The sequence below is a fragment of the Scyliorhinus torazame genome, chromosome 12 (assembly GCF_047496885.1).
Source record: "Scyliorhinus torazame isolate Kashiwa2021f chromosome 12, sScyTor2.1, whole genome shotgun sequence".
Lineage (NCBI taxonomy): Eukaryota > Metazoa > Chordata > Chondrichthyes > Carcharhiniformes > Scyliorhinidae > Scyliorhinus > Scyliorhinus torazame.
The window spans coordinates 217,848,841-217,871,300 of NC_092718.1; the positions used below are offsets into that span (position 1 = coordinate 217,848,841).

General features: G+C 47.6%; 1 protein-coding gene across 5 annotated transcripts in view; it reads right to left on the reverse strand.

Moving 5' to 3' along the window:
• bcas3 (BCAS3 microtubule associated cell migration factor) overlaps window positions 1-22,460 on the reverse strand; it is a 1,250,799-nt gene that overhangs the window by 1,127,858 nt on the left and 100,481 nt on the right. For all 5 annotated transcript variants that reach the window (XM_072469937.1, XM_072469940.1, XM_072469936.1 and 2 more), the window contains exon 6: window positions 3,723-3,804. In XM_072469937.1, the coding sequence (XP_072326038.1) occupies window positions 3,723-3,804 (82 nt within the window). The remainder of the gene's footprint in view (window positions 1-3,722; window positions 3,805-22,460) is intronic.

The window sequence follows — 22,460 nt, forward strand, 5'->3', positions numbered from 1 at the left end:
ACGCTAAATTGCCCCTTAATTGGAAAAAATGAATTGGGTACTCTAAATTTATACAAAGAAAGAATAGAATCACAACAGTGCAGAAGGCCATTCGACCCATCGAGTCTGCACCGACCCTTTGAAAGACCACCCTCCTCTTGGACCGATTCTCTAGGTAATTTACCTTGGCCTTCAACGATTTATTTGCTTCAGCCATCAAAGACATCGCCGCTTCCAGTGAAGCAATCTGATCACTGTGTCTCGATAGGGCCACTTCCATATCTTTTATCGTGGCTCCATGGGCTTTCACGGTTTCATTGGTCTTCTCCAGAGCGCTTGGATGGGGGGCCAAGGCCAAAGCCTCCGTCATTGATTTCCGGAGGCCCTCCGCCACAACCCACCAGTGTTAATCAAATACCATCGCCACGATACTTGACAGCACCTTGGCCGTCGTTAGTGGAGTGGCTGGAGGCCCAGAGGCTGCCTCTGCCATTTTAACTGCCAACAAGTTCTGGGGGGCCTCCGATTCTGTCGATGAACTTCTGCTCTCCACTTTCTTTCCCCCAACCTTTCTGGGCATTTCAATTATCCCACTAATTATGTGGCTTTTTCAAAAGAAAATGCCCGCTGAAACTGAGAGAAAAAGGCAAAAAGTGCAGTACTCTAGCATGAGCCACCTCGTGCACATCTTCCCTCTACATTATGCCACCGGAAGTCTGTGAGCTGCCATCTTGAACCGCTGTAGCCCATATGGCATCAGTACACCCACAATGGAGGGAGTTCCAGGAATGTGACCGAGCAAAAATGAAAGAATGGTAAAATACTTCCAAGTCAGGATGATGAGTGACTTGGAGGGCAATCCCCAGGTGCTGATGTTACTATATGAATGGCGCCTTTGTTCTTCCAGATGGTAGTGGTCATGGGTTTGGAAGGCGCTGTCTAGGGAGCTTTGGTGAGTTTCTGCAGTGCATCTTATAGATGGCATTGTGGTAGTCGGTGTTAGGGGTATTACGGTACCTAGGTTGAGGCTGTAAGATCATTGGTGTTGGAGGTACCTGAGACAGGAAGATCATTGGTGAAGCCTGCCTGCAGGTTCCGCCCAGTAAGGCGGAGTATAAGAGTCTGTGTCTCCCTGGCAGCTGCATTCTGTACCTGCGCTGCTGGGGGAAACATCTAGTCCAATAAAGCCTTCAATTGTCATCCAATCTCGCTACTGGAGTCATTGATCGAGCCTCAGGCAGAAATACAAATTGTTATTTTGTAGCTGTTGTTTAGATGAGACCGTCATTTGCAAGGACTGAGGGGTCAAGAGTACGATATTTTTGAGGAAGGGAGTGATGACTTTGGGTTTGAAAGGGACCAGACCAGCACCAAAGACGAGAAAATGGGTTACTAGTTCAGCTAAGATGGATGCCAGGGTGGAAAGTCAAGTCATTTGTAGTTTCGCAGCAATAAGGTCAAGACAGCAGAATGTGTGTCTTATTGACAAAAAGAGCTTTGGCGGGGCTGAGAGCAGATAGGACAGAAACCAGAGAAATATGAAAGTTCAGGACTAGGGCAGATTAAAATCTTAGTGGAAGCTTGGAAAGGGAAAGAGCATGATGCAATAAAGGAAGCTGAATGGATGTTCTCAATCTTAATGACAAAGCACCTTGCGTGTGTTGAGGCCGGAGGAGACAGAAGAAACAGGTTTACGGAGATACTTTTGTAATGGATAAAAGAAGCATTCCACGACGCTCCTGCAGTAGTTTTGGCAGAGGAGAACAGGGTCTGATATTGCTTGATGGTTGGAGAGTCTGGAACAAGAGGACATGGCCATAGAATCAGAGTTGGGTTTTTCAGGGTGCTGTCAGGAACAAGAACAAAGAACAAAGAAATGTACAGCACAGGAACAGGCCCTTCGGCCCTCCAAGCCCGTGCCGACCATGCTGCCGGACCAAACTACAATCTTCTACACTTCCTGGGTCCGTATCCCTCTATTCCCATCCTATTCATGTATTTGTCAAGATGCCCCTTAAATGTCACTATCGTCCCTGCTTCCACCACCTCCTCCGGTAGCGAGTTCCAGGCACCCACTACCCTCTGCGTAAAAAACTTGCCTCGTACATCTACTCTAAACCTTGCCCCTCTCACCTTAAACCTATGCCCCCTAGTAATTGACCCCTCTACCCTGGGGAAAAGCCTCTGACTGTCCACTCTGTCTATGCCCCTCATAATTTTGTAGACCTCTATCAGGTCTCCCCTCAACCTCCTTCGTTCCAGTGAGAACAAACCGAGTTTATTCAACCGCTCCTCATAGCTAATGCCCTCCATACCAGGCAACATTCTGGTAAATCTATACCAGCATTCCTTCACACAGAGGGCAATGCAAATCTATAACTTCCTCTCAAAAAAAACAAATGACGCTGGGGGTCAATTGAAAACTTCAATATTAGATTTGTTAAAAATTAGGCAAAAGGATTGCAAAACAAAGGTGGATCTATGGAATTAAGATACCGATCATATGAATGGAAGAACAAGCTCATGGAGCTGAATAGCCTCCTCTTGTTCCTAGGTTCCTATGTTGTGGTCCATGCAGATTTGGTAAAGAATGTCGGGATATTGTTGGATATCTGTGAAAATCTTTGCACGAGTTTGGGTAGGAGGTAGAGAATAAGGAATTTAAAAGAGAGATGAGTGATTAAAAAGAACACGGTGGGATGCTCAAAGAAAGAAAGGGTATCAGAAGAGTGGGGGAACAGATAAGGACCATACTTCTACCATGCCAGTTTGAGCAGGGTAGGTTGTGGAATGTATAGCCAGGGTTCTGTTCGGGCCAAATTTACATCATAAAAACTTCAATTAAATTAGAAATTAAACAGGTAGAATCTAGGTTTACATCTTCCAAAAGATTCCAGTTTCAAATGGACAGAATTAGCCAAAGCTGAAAACAGCAAAGTATTAATTTCCTCCTTTTCATCGGAGTGGGAAAAGGAATATAAATTACTTTCATTATTTAAGTTCAAAAAAGGTTTCTCGATGCTTTTGTAAAATTTTTACATTTGGCCTTCCATTGAAGTTCCAAGACATTAGATCAGACAACAACATGCTTCTTGACCTCAACCAATGCTGTTCTGAATCTGCAAGAAACCACAAGAGAGTAGTCCTGACTAAATTGTGTGCCAATTCTGCATAGGATTTTGGGGGACAAGGAAAGGACTACAAACTCCTTTCTTTTCAATAAATCTTCTCACCAGATGTTTCAACCCCTTCTCTCATAAAATCTAGAATACAACGCAAACTGTCTTGGGTTAGGTGTGATTCTTTTGTAGCCTTTTGACAGAGCTGAGCTAATAAGAATCATACAGTACAGGATGAGACCATTCATTCCACAGGATGAGACCATTCATTCCACTGTGCCTCCCCTAGCTCTTTGAGAGAGCGAATCAGCTAAACCCACTCTCCTGTATTTTCCCATAGTGACAGCATTGATTGGTTCTCATGACAAGTTTGAAAGTTTGATCTGCACATAGATCATTTTCACAAGATAATCATCTTTACATCTCAATTACAACAATACGGCTGAACAGATCTCTGTCAACACGCCTGCAGTGATACTCTGTGTCCAATACATAGCGGGTATATCCTGCACAAAGAAATTTGTTCTACTTAAACAAATTGACACAGATTTGGAAATGAGACATTTTAGTTTCCTTCCAATGAAAATATGTCTGATTGAACTGGAAGCAATGTTCAATATTTACCTGTCTGTGGTGCAGGCAGGACTCGGGCTGTCCGGATGGGACCATTACGGACAGAGTACAGCTCCTGGGCCTCACCACTCATCTGCAAAAAAAAAAGACAATGACAGAGTAAAATTTCCCAAAGAACACTCAGTCTTCTCAGATAATGAAATGTTTTATATTTTCATCAACATAAGCACCCAACAATTTTGCAATTTAAATTGTGCATTTCAACCGGTGCTCCAGATCAGAACCTATTGTTATTTCTCTTTTTCTTGTGCTATGTTCTTGCCTCCTCCTCCTTTCACCCACCTTTTGTTCAAAGCCAGTCATGGCTCACCTTCCCCCAATCCCTGTCTCCTCTTCAATCCTGCAACAACAGCATCCCCCACCTGTTTTTTCCACCACAAAGACCACTTACTTCTAACTCTCTAACAGTTCCCACTCACCTCTACTGCTAGCTCAATCCATGTGCTGCTGAAAGCCTCATCAATGCCACTGTACCGCCAGACTCGACTATTCCAAGGCTCTCCTGACAAACCTGGATCATCAATAAACTTCAGCTGTCCCAAATAATTTGTTCTACTTAAACAAATTTGTTTGGTGCTTGTTTCCCAACCTACACCAACTCCTCACTCATCCCTTGCCCCCTTCCTACTAACCTGCATTGACTCCCAGTCCTCCAATGCTGTGAGTTTAAATCCTGTTATGGGCGAGGCGTTTTCAGAACCCCAAAATGTATCATGGAGTTCAACCAACCTCTCCCTTTAATGGATTTGTTGCTTTTCCGAGCACGCGGCTTTTCCCTAGGTGTGGGATTACAGTTGTGGACACGTGGGTTTTTAAACACAACACAATGTTTATTCCATGAACTCAACTTAACATCTCAAATAAACATTGGATCTCTTAACACCCCTTACTTCAAAGATAACTTAGAAAATATTGCAACAGTAAATAACTCCTGAAAATGTTCCTTCAAACTTCCAAGAGACTTAACACCTCTAAACAGTATCACATCAGGTTAAAGGATATATATTTTTTCTGTAGAATGGCAGAGATATATTAGCTTGGGTGACTTCAGCTCCAGCACCTTGCTTTCCTCATGCAGCTCTCTGGAAACCCACAGACACGCCCACGCTGCTTTCTCAAAACTGACTTTCTCCCTTCCAGCAGATCACAGCAAACCAGGACTTCTCAAGCTGCTGTCTCAAACTGGCTTTCTACTTTTAAACTGCTCTCAGCAAAACCAGCCAGGCACTTTACAAACTGCAAACCCTGCAAAACTGCAAAATGGCTGAACTGAGCTGAGCTCCACCCACTCTATGACATCACTGTTTTCTTAAAGGTACGTTGCTTAAACATCCATGTCTTAAAGATACCCTCACATGACAATCCCTACAAGTCTCACTCCTTCCCTTTCTCTAGAAGCCTCTCCATTTCTCAGAATCTGGCCTTTTGAGCATTTCCAACTCAGTTTATAAACAGTCGCTGTTTAATTCTATAGTCCTCAGTTCCATTTACAACTCTTCCAATCATGAAACATCTCATTACAGCAGCAGCCAGACAACACGGGCAGGATTCTTCGCACCCCGACGCCAAAATCGCATCCGGCGCCAGGGCGGAGAATCCACTTTCACGCATGGAAACAGGCCGGCGCCCCGAAAAGCGGTGTACTCGGAGAATACGCCGCGTATCCCCACCTGCGGCCATTGCTGGAGGCCCGCCCAGCATTCGCCCCCCGACCTGCCAAAGTCCTGATGGCGTGGATCTAACATGGTCCTGCCGTTCAGGATACTAGCGTGGTCGGGGGTGGGCCGATCGGAGGACGGGAAGGCTTCATGCGGGACGGGGCTATTTTTGGGCGGGCGGTCCTGGTTGGGTGTGCAGTCGATCGGGGTCACTATTTGGGAGGTCCAGCTTCACGGTCTGAGTCCGCCATGGAGCACGGCATAGCCGCTGGAGGCTGTCGCCGTGCGCATGCGCGGCCTCTGACCCGGAGGTGCGGGGGCCCGTATCTGCAGCTAAAGCTGCTAGATTCACGATGGGTCCCTGCTAGCCCCCTGCAGGGCTATGAATATGGTTTTCCAGCATGAAAGGCCACAGTTCTTATGACAGCGTGGGGGCATAGTCCCTGAAACGGAGAATCCAGCCCCACATTTTTGAACAAGCTTTGAACATCTTTCTTAATGCAGTTTTTAAGGAGGCTTTTGAAAACAAAAGGAACAAGTAGTAAAATCATTTAGGGGAAAAACTACAGAGAGTAGGAACTCTGGCTGAAACATCAGTCTCTTCAGCCTGGCTCATTTGTTAGCACGCTTGCCTCCGAGTCAGGTGGTGGTGTACTGAATCCCACTCAAATGATTTCAAATACATAATTTAATCTAACATTCCAGTGCAACACTGAAGGTGTGCTGTGCTGCTGGAGGTGCTATCCTTCAGCTGAATTGTTCAGTCAAGACTTGAATCACATGATACATTTTGAGGAGGAGCAGATAGTTCATTGAGGGTCCTAGTAAATATTCATCCCTTTTCCAAAAATAGATTAACTTGTCAGTAATCTGATTGCTGTTAGTAAACTCCTACAGTGTGGAAAAAAAGACAGCTGTGTTCTTCTACAAAACAAGTCAGTGCAGTTGAAATTGATGCATGAAATGTGAGGTGCTTCCAACAAATATGACAGGTGTCATATAAATATGAGTTGGTTCTCTGATATCTTTAGCCTAGCACCTGAGGAATATGGCATCTGTCATCAACAAATGGGAGATTCCCCTCATCCACAACACTATGTCCAATTGTAGCATCCATTGTATCACACTGGTGGAGATCAGCTAACTGGGTCCTTTACACACTGAACCACCCAAGGGAAGTCTTTTGTTTTTTTTAAAGAAGTCACTCTTTTGTGGCCCTATAACGACTCTCATCCACTATCATAATCGTAATTGAACATCCTCTTTGTCTGCAGTATGCACCTATGCAGCATTACAGACATTTATCACTGAAAGCAGCTCTTCCTGCGTTTAGAAACAGAGACTCAATCTTACCAAATGTAGCTGGGTGCACCGGCATGCTACTCAACCCAATAAAAAAGCAGCTTAAAGAATAACTGAATTTTATTTATTTCCCCATTGGCAATGTCGCTCCTCTGGCATGTTAAAAAGAAACACAGCCAGAGGCTTTGGAGAAAGATACTTCACTACTCATCAAGTTGGGATCCTTCCATGGCTCCACCCCTCCCTATCTCTGTCACCTCCTCCAGCCCTATAACCCTCTGAGATTTCTGCACTTCTCCAATAATGGCTTCTTGCACAGCCCCAAATTTAATTGCTCCACTAATGATAACTGTGCCTTTGGGTATCGAGGTGGGTCCTATGCTCTGAAATCCCTGCCTAAACATCTCTACTTCTCTAGCGCTCTCCACCTTTAATAGGTTCCTCCAGTTGACCTCTTGGACCACGTTTTTAGTCACATGTTCTAATATCTCCTTACGTGGCTAGAGGTCAAATTTTCATTGGTAACACTTCTGCAAAGTGCTTTGGGATGTTTTATTATGTCAAAAGGTAGTACATAAATGTACGTTGCTACTATTTTTTTTTCATTAAATATTTTATTGAAAATTTTTGGTCAACCAACACAGTACATTGTGCATCCTTTACACAATATTATAACAACACAAATAACAATGACCTATTTTATAAACAAAAAATGAATAAATAATAAATAACAAAAATGAAAACTAACCCTAATTGGCAACTGTCTTGTCACAAGTAACACTCTCCAAAAATATAATTTAACAGTCCAATATATAATTATCTGTAGCAACGACCTATACATACTATACAGTATATATTAACAACCCTGAGAGTCCTTCTGGTTCCTCCTCCCCCCCCCCCCCGATCCTGGGCTGCTGCTGCTGCCTTCTTTTTCCCATTCCGTCTATCTTTCTGCGAGGTATTCGACGAACGGTTGCCACCGCCTGGTGAACCCTTGAGCCGACCCCCTTAGGACGAACTTAATCCGCTCTAGCTTTATAAACCCCGCCATGTCATTTATCCAGGTCTCCACCCCCGGGGGCTTGGCTTCTTTCCACATTAGCAATATCCTGCGCCGGGCTACTAGGGACGCAAAGGCCAAAACATCGGCCTCTCTCGCCTCCTGCACTCCCGGCTCTTGTGCAACCCCAAATATAGCCAACCCCCAGCTTGGTTCGACCCGGACTCCTACTACTTTTGAAAGCACCTTTGTCACCCCCATCCAAAACCCCTGTAGTGCCGGGCATGACCAAAACATATGGGTATGATTCGCTGGGCTTCTCGAGCACCTCGCACACCTATCCTCCACCCCAAAAAATTTACTGAGCCGTGCTCCAGTCATATGTGCCCTGTGTAATACCTTAAACTGAATCAGGCTTAGCCTGGCACACGAGGACGACGAGTTTACCCTGCTGAGGGCATCTGCCCACAGCCCCTCCTCGATCTCCTCCCCCAGCTCTTCTTCCCATTTCCCTTTTAGTTCATCTACCATAGTCTCCCCTTCGTCCCTCATTTCCCTATATATATCTGACACCTTACCATCCCCCACCCATGTCTTTGAGATCACTCTGTCCTGCACCTCTTGTGTCGGGAGCTGCGGGAATTCCCTCACCTGTTGCCTCGCAAAAGCCCTCAGTTGCATATACCTGAATGCATTCCCTTGGGGCAACCCATATTTCTCGGTCAGCGCTCCCAGACTTGCGAACTTCCCATCCACAAACAGATCTTTCAGTTGCGTTATTCCTGCTCTTTGCCACATTCCATATCCCCCATCCATTCCCCCCGGGGCAAACCTATGGTTGTTTCTTATCGGGGGCCCCCCCAAGGCTCCAGTCTTTCCCCTATGCCGTCTCCACTGTCCCCAAATCTTCAGTGTAGCCACCACCACCGGGCTTGTGGTGTAGTTCCTCGGTGAGAACGGCAATGGGGCTGTCACCATAGCCTGTAGGCTAGTCCCCCTACAGGACGCCCTCTCTAATCTCTTCCACGCCGCTCCCTCCTCCTCTCCCATCCACTTACTCACCATTGAAATATTAGCGGCCCAATAATACTCACTTAGGCTCGGTAGTGCCAGCACCCCCCTATCCCTGCTACGCTGTAAGAATCCCTTCCTCACTCTCGGGGTCTTCCCGGCCCACACAAAACCCATGATGCTCTTTTCAATCCTTTTAAAAAAAGCCTTCGTGATCACCACCGGGAGGCACTGAAACACAAAGAGGAATCTCGGGAGGACCACCATCTTAACCGCCTGCACCCTCCCTGCCATTGACAGGGATACCATATCCCATCTCTTGAAATCCTCCTCCATCTGTTCCACCAACCGCGTTAAATTTAACCTATGCAATGTGCCCCAATTCTTAGCTATCTGGATCCCCAGGTAACGAAAGTCCCTTGTTACCTTCCTCAACGGTAGGTCCTCTATTTCTCTACTCTGCTCCCCTGGATGCACCACAAACAACTCACTTTTCCCCATGTTCAATTTATACCCTGAAAAATCCCCAAACTCCCCAAGTATCCGCATTATTTCTGGCATCCCCTCCGCCGGGTCCGCCACGTATAGTAGCAAATCGTCCGCATACAAAGATACCCGGTGCTCTTCTCCTCCCCTAAGTACTCCCCTCCACTTCTTGGAACCCCTCAACGCTATCGCCAGGGGCTCAATCGCCAGTGCAAACAATAATGGGGACAGAGGGCATCCCTGCCTTGTCCCTCTATGGAGCCGAGAATATGCAGATCCCCGTGCATTCGTGACCACGCTCGCCACTGGGGCCCTATACAACAGCTGCACCCATCTAACATACCCCTCTCCAAAACCAAATCTCCTCAACACCTCCCACAAATAATCCCACTCCACTCTATCAAATGCTTTCTCGGCATCCATCGCCACTACTATCTCCGTTTCGCCCTCTGGTGGGGCCATCATCATTACCCCTAACAACCTCCGTATATTCGTGTTCAGCTGTCTCCCCTTCACAAACCCAGTTTGGTCCTCGTGGACCACCCCGGGACACATTCCTCTATTCTCATTGCCATTACCTTGGCCAGGACCTTGGCATCTACATTTAGGAGGGAAACAGGTCTATAGGACCCGCATTGTAGCGGGTCCTTTTCCTTCTTTAAGAGAAGCGATATCGTTGCTTCAGACATAGTCGGGGGCAGTTGTCCCCTTTCCTTTGCCTCATTAAAGGTCCTCGTCAGTACCGGGGCGAGCAAGTCCACATATTTTCTATAGAATTCGACTGGGAATCCATCCGGTCCTGGGGCCTTTCCCGCCTGCATGCTCCTAATTCCTTTCACCACTTCTTCTACCTCGATCTGTGGTCCCAGTCCCACCCTTTCCTGCTCTTCCACCTTGGGAAATTCCAGCCGATCCAAGAAGCCCATCATTCTCTCCCTCCCATCCGGGGGTTGAGCTTCATATAATTTTTTATAAAATGTCTTGAACACTCCATTCACTCTCTCCGCTCCATCTCTCCTTCCTCATCCCTCACTCCCTCTATTTCCCTCGCTGCTTCCCTTTTCCTCAATTGGTGTGCCAGCAACCTGCTCGCCTTCTCCCCATATTCGTACTGTACACCCTGTGCCTTCCTCCATTGTGCCTCTGCAGTGCCCGTAGTCAGCAAGTCAAATTCTACATGTAGCCTTTGCCTTTCCCTGTACAGTCCCTCCTCCGGTGCTTCCGCATATTGTCTGTCCACCCTCAAAAGTTCTTGCAGCAACCGCTCCCGTTCCTTACTCTCCTGCTTCCCTTTATGTGCCCTTATTGATATCAGCTCCCCTCTAACCACCGCCTTCAACGCCTCCCAGACCACTCCCACCTGGACCTCCCCATTATCATTGAGTTCCAAGTACTTTTCAATGCACCCCCTCACCCTTAGACACACCCCCTCATCTGCCATTAGTCCCATGTCCATTCTCCAGGGTGGGCGCCCTCCTGTTTCCTCCCCTATCTCCAAGTCCACCCAGTGTGGAGCGTGATCCGAAATGGCTATAGCCGTATACTCCGTTCCCCTCACCTTTGGGATCAATGCCCTACCCAGCACAAAAAAGTCTATTCGCGAGTAGACTTTATGGACATAGGAGAAAAACGAGAACTCCTTACTCCTAGGTCTGCTAAATCTCCACGGGTCTACACCTCCCATCTGCTCCATAAAATCTTTAAGTACCTTGGCTGCTGCCGGCCTCCTTCCAGTCCTGGACTTCGACCTATCCAGCCCTGGTTCCAACACCGTATTAAAATCTCCCCCCATTATCAGCTTTCCCATCTCTAGGTCCGGAATGCGTCCTAGCATCCGCCTCATAAAATTGGCATCATCCCAGTTCGGGGCATATACGTTTACCAAAACCACCGTCTCCCCCTGTAGTTTGCCACTCACCATCACGTACCTGCCCCCGTTATCCGCCACTATAGTCTTTGCCTCGAACATTACCCGCTTCCCCACTAATATAGCCACCCCCCTGTTTTTCGCATCTAGCCCCGAATGGAACACCTGCCCCACCCATCCTTTGCGTAGCCTAACCTGGTCTATCAGTTTCAGGTGCGTTTCCTGTAACATAACCACATCTGCCTTAAGTTTCTTAAGGTGTGCGAGTACCCGTGCCCTCTTTATCGGCCCGTTCAGCCCTCTCACGTTCCACGTGATCAGCCGAGTTGGGGGGCTTCCTACCCCCCCCCCTTGTCGATTAACCATCACCTTTTTCCAGCTCCTCACCCGGTTCCCACGCAGCTGTATCTCCCCCAGGCGGTGCGCCCCCGCCCATCCTCTCCCATACCAGCTCCCCCCTCTCCCCAGCAGTAGCAACCCAGTAATTCCCCCCTCCCACCCCCCCCCCCCCGCTAGATCCCCCGCTAGCGTAATTACTCCCCCCATGTTGCTCCCAGAAGTCAGCAAACTCTGGCTGACCTCGGCTTCCCCCGTGACCTCGGCTCGCACCGTGCGACGCCCCCTCCTTCCTGCTTCTCTATTCCCGCCATGATTATCATAGCGCGGGAACCAAGCCCGCGCTTCTCCCTTGGCCCCACCCCCAATGGCCAACGCCCCATCTCCTCCACCTCCCCTCCTCCCCCCATCACCACCTGTGGGAGAGAGAAAAGTTACCACATCGCAGGATTAGTACATAAAACCCCTCTTTGCCCCCCACATTCGCCCCACCACTTTGTTCGAACGTTCTTTTTAATAACCCGCTCATTCCAGTTTTTCTTCCACAATAAAAGTCCACGCTTCATCCGCCGTCTCAAAGTAGTGGTGCCTCCCTCGATATGTGACCCACAGTCTTGCCGGTTGCAGCATTCCAAATTTTATCTTCTTTTTATGAAGCACCGCCTTGGCCCGATTAAAGCTCGCCCTCCTTCTCGCCACCTCCGCACTCTAGTCTTGATAAACGCGGATCACCGCGTTCTCCCATTTACTGCTCCGAGTTTTCTTCGCCCATCTAAGGACCATTTCTCTATCCTTAAAACGGAGGAATCTCACCACTATGGCTCTGGGAATTTCTCCTGCTCTCGGTCCTCGCGCCATCACTAGGTATGCTCCCTCCACCTCCAACGGACCCGCCGGGGCCTCCGCTCCCATTAACGAGTGTAGCATCGTGCTCACATATGCCCCGACGTCCGCTCCCTCCACACCTTCAGGAAGACCAAGAATCCTCAGGTTGTTCCTCCTTGCGTTGTTTTCCAGTGCCTCCAACCTTTCCACACATCGTTTCTGATGTGCCTCCTGCGTCTCCCTCTTCACCACCAGGCCCTGTATATCGTCCTCATTCTCGGCTGCCTTTGCCTTCACGACCCAAAGCTCCCGCTCCTGGGTCTTTTGTTCCTCCTTTAGCCCTTCGATCGCCTGTAGTATCGGGGCCAACAGCTCTTTCTTCATTTCCTTTTTGATCTCTTCCACACAGCATTTCAAGAACTCTTGTTGTTCAGGGCCCCATGTTAAACTGCCACCTTCCGACGCCATCTTGGTTTTTGCTTGCCTTCCTTGCCGCTGTTCTAAAGGATCCACTGCAATCTGGCCACTCTCTCCTCCTTTTTCCATCCGTATCCAGGGGGGATTCCCTTCTGGTTTACCGCACAGTGTTTTTAGCCGTCAAAATTGCCGTTGGGGCTCCTATCAAGAGCCCAAAAGTCCGTTTCACAGGGAGCTGCCGAAACGTGCGACTCAGCTGGTCATCGCCGCACCCGGAAGTGTACGTTGCTACTATTGTAGTCATGGCATCCAGCAAGGGAAAGGCACAAACAACACCGGAAAAAATATCAAAGTGATGTCACTACAGTTTGCAACACAAACAGATTTAAAACATGTATTCCATCTCACTTGTGTAGGCGGATTGAAGAAACATCAAAAACCAGACTGGAACACAAAGCCACTTCAAAATCATTTCAACTGTTTCCTATATGAACTTAAGCACTTAAGTAAGCACCAGTTTAAAAATGTACTGTTTTTCTGCAATCATTTCCACTGGGACTGGAAAATACATGCTTTGAAAATATTTTTTAATTAAAGGAAGCAATTTCTCTCAATTGAACAAAGAAAAATACAACAGCATTTGTGCAGGTTTAGCTCAGTTGACTGACAGCTGGTTCGTGATGGTTGGGATTGTCTTCACCTGAACTGTGCTACAAGTGTTCTGGCATGAGGAGCATAGACAGAGTGGATAGTCAGAGGCTTTTCCCCAGGGCAGAGGGGTCAATTACTAGGGGGCATAGGTTTAAGGTGAGAGGGGCAAGGTTTAGAGGAGATGTACGAGGCAAGTTTTTTACGCAGAGGGGAGTGGGTGTCTGGAACTGGCTACCGGAGGAGGTGGTGGAAGCAGGGACGATAGGGACATTTAAGGGGCATCTTGACAAATACATGAATAGGATGGGAATAGAGGGATACGGACCCCGGAAGTGTAGAAGATTGTAGTTTAGTCGGGCAGCATGGTCGGCACGGGCTTGGAGGGCCGAAGGGCCTGTTCCTGTGCTGTACTTTTCTTTGTTCTTGGAGTCATTTAACTGAGCTGGTAGATTATCATAGAATTTACAGTGCAGAAGGAGGCCATTCGGCCCATCGAGTCTGCACCGGCTCTTGGAAAGAGCACCCTACCCAAGGTCAACACCTCCACCCTATCCCCATAACCCAGTAACCCCACCCAACACTAAGGGCAATTTTGGACACTAAGGGCAATTATCATGGCCAATCCACCTAACCTGCACATCTTTGGACTGTGGGAGGAAACCGGAGCACCCGGAGGAAACCCACGCACACACGGGGAGGATGTGCAGACTCCGCACAGACAGTGACCCAAGCCGGAATCGAACCTGGAACCCTGGAGCTGTGAAGCAATTGTGCTATCCACAATGCTACCGTGCTGCCCACGGCTTAAAACTAAAGAGTCAAGTTTGGTAAGATGTTATTAATTAAATAGAGAAGACAAAGCAAAGAGAGCAACATAGGAATCAGGGTTATGGTGATCAGAGTGTGGCAGGAAGAGACAGAGGACGCTATTCTCCGGAAGTGTTATGCTCTCGCTCAAGTGAAACGAGGCCGGTGAATAGCTGAGAATGACCAACGACACCTATACACCTTGGGCCATCGCTGGCCTCTCTTCTGGGTCCCTCCTCAGCCTGATGGGTGGCCAGGCCTTCAGGGTATGCAGCGGCCCCCTGCACATGGGGTGCTGCCTGCGACGTCACTGCTGCCTTCTATGGCGTCTGCCGCCTCAGCTGCCACAAGCAATTTGAGGGCAACCTCTGAGGGATCAACTCCAGTAAACATTGTTTTATCTGGAAGGATTTGGAGAAGGAGACCGACCGAATGACCTCCTTCTGCACTGTAAATTCTATGGTGCTGATGCTCCTTGAGTTCATTTGCACTGTTTAAGCCCCAAAGGTTGCTGGACATGCAATGCATTAATCATCCTCTGAGGCATGCCCCTCGAGAATGAACTTGAGAGCTGAGGAGCATGAGGTGCTCCCACAGCTAACAAAGCAAATTCCTCATTTGAAATAGCCTTCAGCTGTGAAGCTAGAGGCTGCTCACAGTCAAAGGGAGCAAAATTGAATTTCACGATAGAAGCCGCAGCAGGGATTCTGGAAGTATGGTAGGACAGACAGGCTACAAGCTGTGGTTGCCCCTGTTTTGGGTCTCCACAATAATTAAAGACGGCGTGAAGACCTCACAGGTGCAAAGCCACTCACACCCCCCAACCCAGGGCCAAACCCCAGCCTGGAATGCTGCAGCGTTCTGACCAAGCCCAACCACTCTCTGCCCGCACCCCCCCCCCCCCCCCCCCACCTCACTTCCCGTCAGTAGCAATTGTGCACCAGGTTCCCATTTTTAAAAAAAGAGTACGAAACAACACCTGTGTGACTTCCTGCTGGGAAGTCGGGTAATTCCCAGAAAGCCACTGAATTCAACTTCAATCTCGTATGAGGTTGAAATGAATGCAAAGGAGGGCTAATGATATTCTCGCCATTTCTGGGCATGATCCGGAACTTGCCATCGGGAGTGGATCAGGTGAATTGCAAAATAGTTCACGCCCTCTCCTGCCATTCATCCGGCGCACCCCGATCTGCGCCGGGTGCAACACGGTAGCTGAATCGATCCCTGGGGTTTTTATCCTTTTAATTCTTTTTACATCCGCTTTCCCCTCTGTGTTTGTCTTATGTGTGTGTAGATTGTAGGGCGAGTTAATTGGGGGGGGGCGGGGTGGTTAAAAATTACATAGTAGTTAACCAGTTGTATTTGTTGCTTATTTAATTTAAGTTACTATTAGTAATAAACATTCATTGCGTTTAAATTTACAAACCAGGGGCGCGATTCCCCGACCCCCCACCGGGTCGGAGAATCGCCGGGCGCCGGCGTGAATCCCGCCCCCGCCGTGTCACGAATTCTCCGGCACCGGTGAGTCGGCGGGGGCGGGAATCGCGGCGCGCCGATTGGCGGCCCCCCCCGGCGATTCTCCGGTCCGTGATGGGCCGAAGTCCCGCCGCTGTCAACCCACGCCAGCCGGCGTGGATTGAACCACCTTTGGGACGGTGGGACACGGCGGCGCGGGCGGGCTCCGGGGTCCTGGGTGGGGCGCGGGGCGATCTGGCCCCGGGGCGTGCCCCCACGGTGGCCTGGTCCGCAATCGGGGCCCACCGATCCGCGGGCGAGCCTGTGCCGTGGGGGCACTCTTTTCCTTCCGCCTTCGCCACGGTCTCCACCATGGCGGAGGCGGAAGAGACCCCCTCCACTGCGCATACGCGGGGATGCCGTGAGCGGCCGCTGACGTACCCGCGCATGCGCCACCCGGCAAAGTCATTTCCGCGCCGGCCTGGCGGGGCACCAAAGGCATTTCCCGCCAGCTGGCGTGGCAGAAGTCAGTCCGGCGCGGGCCTAGCCCCTCAAGGTAAGGGCTCGGCCCCTCAAGATGTGGAGAATTCCGCACCTTTGGGGCGGCACGATGCCGGACTGATTCGCGCCATTTTTGGTGCCGGTCGGCGGACATCGCGCCGATTACGGAGAATCCCGCCCCTGGTGATTGTAGTTATTGGGCATCTATAGACCAAAGACTTCGGCCATTTTTAAAATTAAAAGTTAATTTCAAGTGTGTTGCGACCCTGGGTCAAGTGGGGCTGTAAGTGACCCCACACTGACCCAGGGTGTTGGAACACTACTGACTGAGCCAAGCTGGCATTGTGAAATTCTTATACTCTCATCCATTCCACCCTAACCCCGCTCCCCGCCCCACCCGATAGGGGTAACGATGAAAACAAATTACCTTCCATAGTGGGGAATAAACGATTGCAACAGGATTTTTCCACATAAATTCATATAAAGTTAGCTTCCAACGTACTGTTTTAAAAAAGAAAGCGCCTGTTTCACTTTGTGCTCAAGAATCGGAAGTAAATTGCAAGTTATGACACCAACAATTTTGTTTCAGTGGGTCACAAAACAAAACTGAACTACAAAATGAATATCCCATCAATAACTGATGTTTTGGGCTACAATAGAGGTAGAGAAAACAGTGATAGTTCCATCTTAAACTTTGCAGTACACAGTGCATGGTTGATTAATAACACACTTTTTTTCATTCATTATTAACTTAAAACCATTTGGTTGGAAACATTCCTTCATTAACAATTTCAGAGCAGTGAAGTGAAATCCTGTTGCGTGGAGAGAGCTGATTTTTTTTTGAGTTTGTAATACACCGTCATTATAAATAATACATGCTGGAAAGACCAGGGAGGTCAACTTTGTAGCTGCTAAATGTAGCAGAAATACAATCTGTCTTGCCAAGCTATTCTGCTACCTAACCGTTCCAGAATTTCCAACAAAACTCCTTCAGTTGAATCTGTTCTTATTTTGCTTTTAATTCTAGCTATTTTCTCTACCCGATATATTAAGCTATCGCTTGGTCCTCAAGTAATCATGACTGCTAGAGAGAGACAATAAAATCATTAGTTTGAAGAGCTATTTGAACGGGGAGGGAACAAAAAATCCAAGACATCAAGCAAAGAAAACAAATAAAAGAGATTTACTGAAATGTTACCAAGTATGAGGGTCTTCAAATACTTGGAGAGAGTAGTGACGGTAGCTAGAGCTGATTTCTTAGAGCAGAGGTTAAGGGGAGATTTAATAGAAGTTTTCAAAATCACAAAGGGTTTAGATAGAGTAATTAAGAAGAAAGTGTTTCCAGTGACAGAAGGGTCAGTAACTCAAGGACACAGATTTAAGATAATTAGCAAAAAAACTCAGGCAAGCTGAGGAAATTTTATTTGCACAACAAATGACAATGATCTGGAATGCACTGCCTGCAAGGGTGGAGAAGCAGATTCATAAAGTTTCAAAAGGGAACTGGGTAAATACTGGAAGGGGAAAAAACCTTCCTGGGTTTTGAGGACAAGGCAGGGAGTAGGACTAGCTCTTTCAAAGTGCTGTCAAAGGCATGATGGGCTGAACAGCCTCCTTCTCTGCCCTAAGATTCTCTGATTCACTGCTTTTCCAGGTTGCATTTTTCAAAAGTGGCAAAAATATGGCCAGAGGCAAACATTTAACACAGTAATGGCTTCAAATGAAGGCCACATTTTAATTCACCATAACCAAAGACAAAAGTTAAAAAAACACGAAAAATCAGACTACTGGAAATTTGCTGACTACCACCATTTGTTGCAAAGCTTGTGCCAGGACATGTGTCAATATTAACTTGAATTAATGTAACACTTCTAATGTAATAAAACAAATCAAGGCATTTGACAGGAGTGTTCTAAAATAAACTAAAACACCAAGTCACAGAAGGAATTTCTGGTCAGATTATCAAAAGCTAGGTCAAAGATGTAGGTTTTAAGGAGCGTCTTAAAAGTAGGAAAGTGAGATAGAGGGATGGAGATTTGTAGGAAGGGAATCCCAGAACTCAGGGAACTGAAAGCGCGGCCACCATTGGTGGAGCAATTAAAATCAAGATGTTCAAAAAGCTGGGATTGGGAAAGTGGCATGGTGGCGCAGTGGTTAGCACTGCTGCCTCACGGCGCTGAGGACCCGGGTTCGATCCCGGCCTTGGGTCACTATCCGTGAGGAGTTTGCGCATTCTCCCAGTGTCTGCTTGTCTCACCCCCACAGGACAAAGATGTGCAGGGTAGTTGGATTGACCACACTAAATTGCCTCTTAATTGGGGAAAAAAATAATCGGGTACTCTAAATTTATAATTATTAAAACATGAGCCAGAATTGGAGGGGCATAGATAGCTTGGAAGTTGTACGGTTGGGGAATACAGTCACGGGCAAGGGTGAGGCCATAGGGAGAATTCAAAACAAGGATGAAAATGTTTAAATTCATGCCTTAGCTGACCAGGAGCCAATGCAGGTCAGAGAACACAGTGACAGGTGAAAGGGACTCAAGTTATCAAAGCCAGGAGTACATTTGAATAGTCAGGTAGCGTAAGCATGAATAAGGATTTCAGCAACAGATGAGAGTTGAGATAGGGACAAAGTCAGTGATGTTGCAATGGTGGAAATAGGCAGCCCTAGTGATAATATGAAAACAAGGTCAAAAGCTCATCTCAGGGGCAAACATGACACCAAGGCTGCAAACAGACTAGCTTAATCAGGGAGAGGGATGGAGTCAGCAGCTGGGAGTGGTGTTTGGGAGCAGGGAGGGAAAATTGGATCCATAACACTAGGCCACGGTAACCAAGTTTAAATTTGCACTGATGCTCACGATTTTGTTAATCGATGTAGCCGTCACTGGCCAAGCCAGCGTTTGTTGCCCATCTATGTTGGCCTTGAGAGTAGTCAAGAATCAACCACCTGATTTTGGGTCTGGAGTCACATGTCGGCTAGACCAGGGAGGAACATAGGAAATAAGAGAAGGCATAGGCCTTTCAGCCCCTCAAGCCTGCACTGCCATTCAAATTTCTACCTCAACAGCATTTCTCCACACCATCCCCACATCTCTCGATGTCTTTACTATCTAGAAATTTATCGATCTTTAACTTGAACATATTTGATGATTGAGCTTCCACAGCCCTCTGGGATAGAGAATTCCAAAGATTTCCAATTTATTCACTCCTCAAGTGAATAAATTTCTCCTCACCTTCAGCCTAAAAAGCCTACCTCTTATTCTGAGACTGTCCCCTGATTCTAGACCCCGAGCCAAGAAAAATAGCCTTCCTGTATCTAGCCTGTCATGTCCTGTAAGAATTTTGGATATTTCAATGAGATTGCCTGTAATTCTTAAAACTGTAGCAACTTGGCTAATGATCCCTGTTAGAACCCCTCAAACTGAAGCAGAGCGCAACTAAAACAGCAGCCATGTCATCACAAGGAGTACCATCGAGCAGGCCATTGGCATTTTTAAAATGTGCTTCAAGTGGATTAGTAAGTTTGCAGATGACACAAAGGTTGGTGGAATTGCGGATAGCGATGAGGACTTGATTAGTAAGTTTGCAGATGACACAAAGGTTGGTGGAAGGATTTAGATTGTTTGGAGACTTGGGCGGAGAGATGGCAGATGGAGTTTAATCCGGACAAATGTGAGGTATGCATTTTGGAAGGTCCAATGCAGGTATGAAATATACAGTGAATGGTAGAACCCTCAAGAGTATTGAAAGTCAGAGACATCTAGGTGTACAGGTCCACAGGTCACTGAAAGGGGCAACACAGGTGGAGAAGGTACTCCTCAAGAAAGCAAACGGCATGCTTGCCTTCATTGGCCAGGGCATTGAGTATAAGAATTGGCAAGTCATGTTGCAGCTGTATAGAACCTTAGTTAGGCCACACTTGGAGTATAGTGTTCAATTCTGGTCGCCACACTACCAGAAGGATGTGGAGGCTTTAGAGAGGGCGCAGAAGAGATTTACCAGGATGTTGCCTGGTATGGAGGGCATTAGCTATGAGGAGCGGTTGAATAAACTCGGGTTTGTTCTCACTGGAACGACGGAGGTTGAGGAGCGACCTGATAGAGGTCTACAAAATTCTGCGGGGCATAGACAGAGTGGATAGTCAGAGGCTTTTCCCCAGGGTAGAGGGGTCAATTACTTGGGGACATAGGTTTAAGGTGTGAGGGGCAAGGTTTAGAGGAGATGTACGAGGCAAGTTTTTTTACACAGAGGGAAGTGGGTGCCTGGAATTCGCTGCCGGAGGAGGTGGTGGAAGCAGGGACGATAGTGACATTTAAGGGGCATCTTGACAAAAACATGAATAGGATGGGAATAGAGGGATACGGACCCAGGAAGCGTAGAAGATTTTAGTTTAGTCGGGCAGCATGGTCAGCACGGGCTTGGAAGGCTGAAGGGCCTGTTCCTGTGCTGTGCTTTTCTTTGTTCTTTGTGGAGCCCTACAGTATGCCCCAGCATCAAAGGGGTATCAAGAATAATAGTGTTGGGCTGCATGCTGCACAACACTGGACAGCAGAGGAGCCTAGAAATTGATGACAACAATACCATGGGCAGAGTTCCAATCTCCAAGGAGATTGAGGAGACGGGGGACGTCCTGCCCAATTCTAAAATGGAGGACAATAAGGAGGCCACCACTGGCAGAGCAGCAGGGAGGCATGGCCAGGTAGCCAGGGCTGACTCTGTGCAGGAGGGGCTCATCGCCAGACATGTCCTTGTATCACGTTGATTCTCATTAGTCCTGCAATCTCACACTTGCAATCAGTCAGTCCCTGGTGAGCAACATCCAAGTAAATAATCTTTTACATTGACACCAAAATTATTATGGGGAATGTCCATCCCCCACAAGGGAAAGTACCAATATCAATGAGTTTGACTCAGTCACATTAAAATAGTTGAAACCATCACTATCATAACCATGGGCCTCATCATATTACAAACATGCATGGTAAGAGGTCCTTCACAACCTGGTTCCCGTCATATAACACCGGTGCCTGTAAATGAAGGGCCAAGCTGCCGCTTGTTCATAATCAAACTATGGCCACAATTCTGAGAGTGACTTAACTAAGGACCGTACACCCTCCACATGCCAGAAAACAAGCAGACGTGGCATATTGCACAGGATGAACCTACAACTGTGCAACAACAGCTTTTTGAAATGGGCACCATCCATTCCAGCCAAAATTCCAATTTCTGAGCTGGGTGCCATATACAACATTCCATGCTCCCATAAACCTCTGCTTCCCTCACACAGCACATCTTTTGCCACTTGGAATGCAAATGCTGCCAAATTAGCGAGAATGGCAGACGAGAAGTATTCTCTGGAGCATACACGTCCTGTCAGAATGTGATGCTTACACTTAGGATAATGCATGACACTGTTTTGCGGATGAGTGCCTTGCACCCGGCACACATGCTTGAGATGCACCTGCCACCCAAGATATGTTTGTGGACTCCAATCATTCAGCCTTCCTTAAAGTAATGTGTGGTTGGAAATGAAGGATGCAAGGACCTCCTTCATAGCAGCCTCTGCATCTCTGCATGGACAGCCGTAGTCACTGGCACATTTGGATGGCAGATTTCCTGCCCTAAAAGGATATTAATGAATAGATGGGTTTTTACATCATTTGATCATAAATAGTTTCATGATTGGCATTACTGACTAGCTTTTGTTTTAATTAACTGAATTTATTAATGAATTGAATTTAACCTGCTGCCATGGTGCAAATTGATTCTGTGTCCCCAGGGTATTAGGCTGGACTCTGGATTATTAGCCCAGTGATATTACCATTATGCCATTATCCCCATTTAAAAAAGCAAATCTTCAGAGAACCAAATAAAACACAGAACATCAGGATTGAAGTAGATACCAAATTAAAAATGTATCCCAGCACAACTTATTATACAGACTCAAGAATTAATTTACAAAGTGAAGGGGAGACAGCTGAATACAAAGTGAAGGGGAGACAGCTGAATACAAAGTGAAGGGGAGACAGCTGAATACAAATATACGGAGGCTGCTAGGGGTAATGATGATGCCCCCACCAGAGGGGGAAGCGGAGATAGTGGTGGCGATGGATGCCGAGAAAGCATTTGATAGAGTGGAGTGGGATTATTTGTGGGAGGTGCTGAGGAGATTTGGTTTTGGGGATGGGTATATCAGGTGGGTACAGTTGCTGTATAGGGCCCCGATGGCAAGCGTGGTCACGAATGGACGGGGGTCTGACTATTTTCGGCTCCATAGAGGGACGAGGCAGGGATGTCCTCTGTCCCCGTTATTGTTTGCACTGGCGATTGAACCCCTGGACATAGCATTGAGGGGTTCCAGGAAGTGGAGGGGAGTACTCAGGGGGGGGGGGGGGGGGGGGGGGAGAA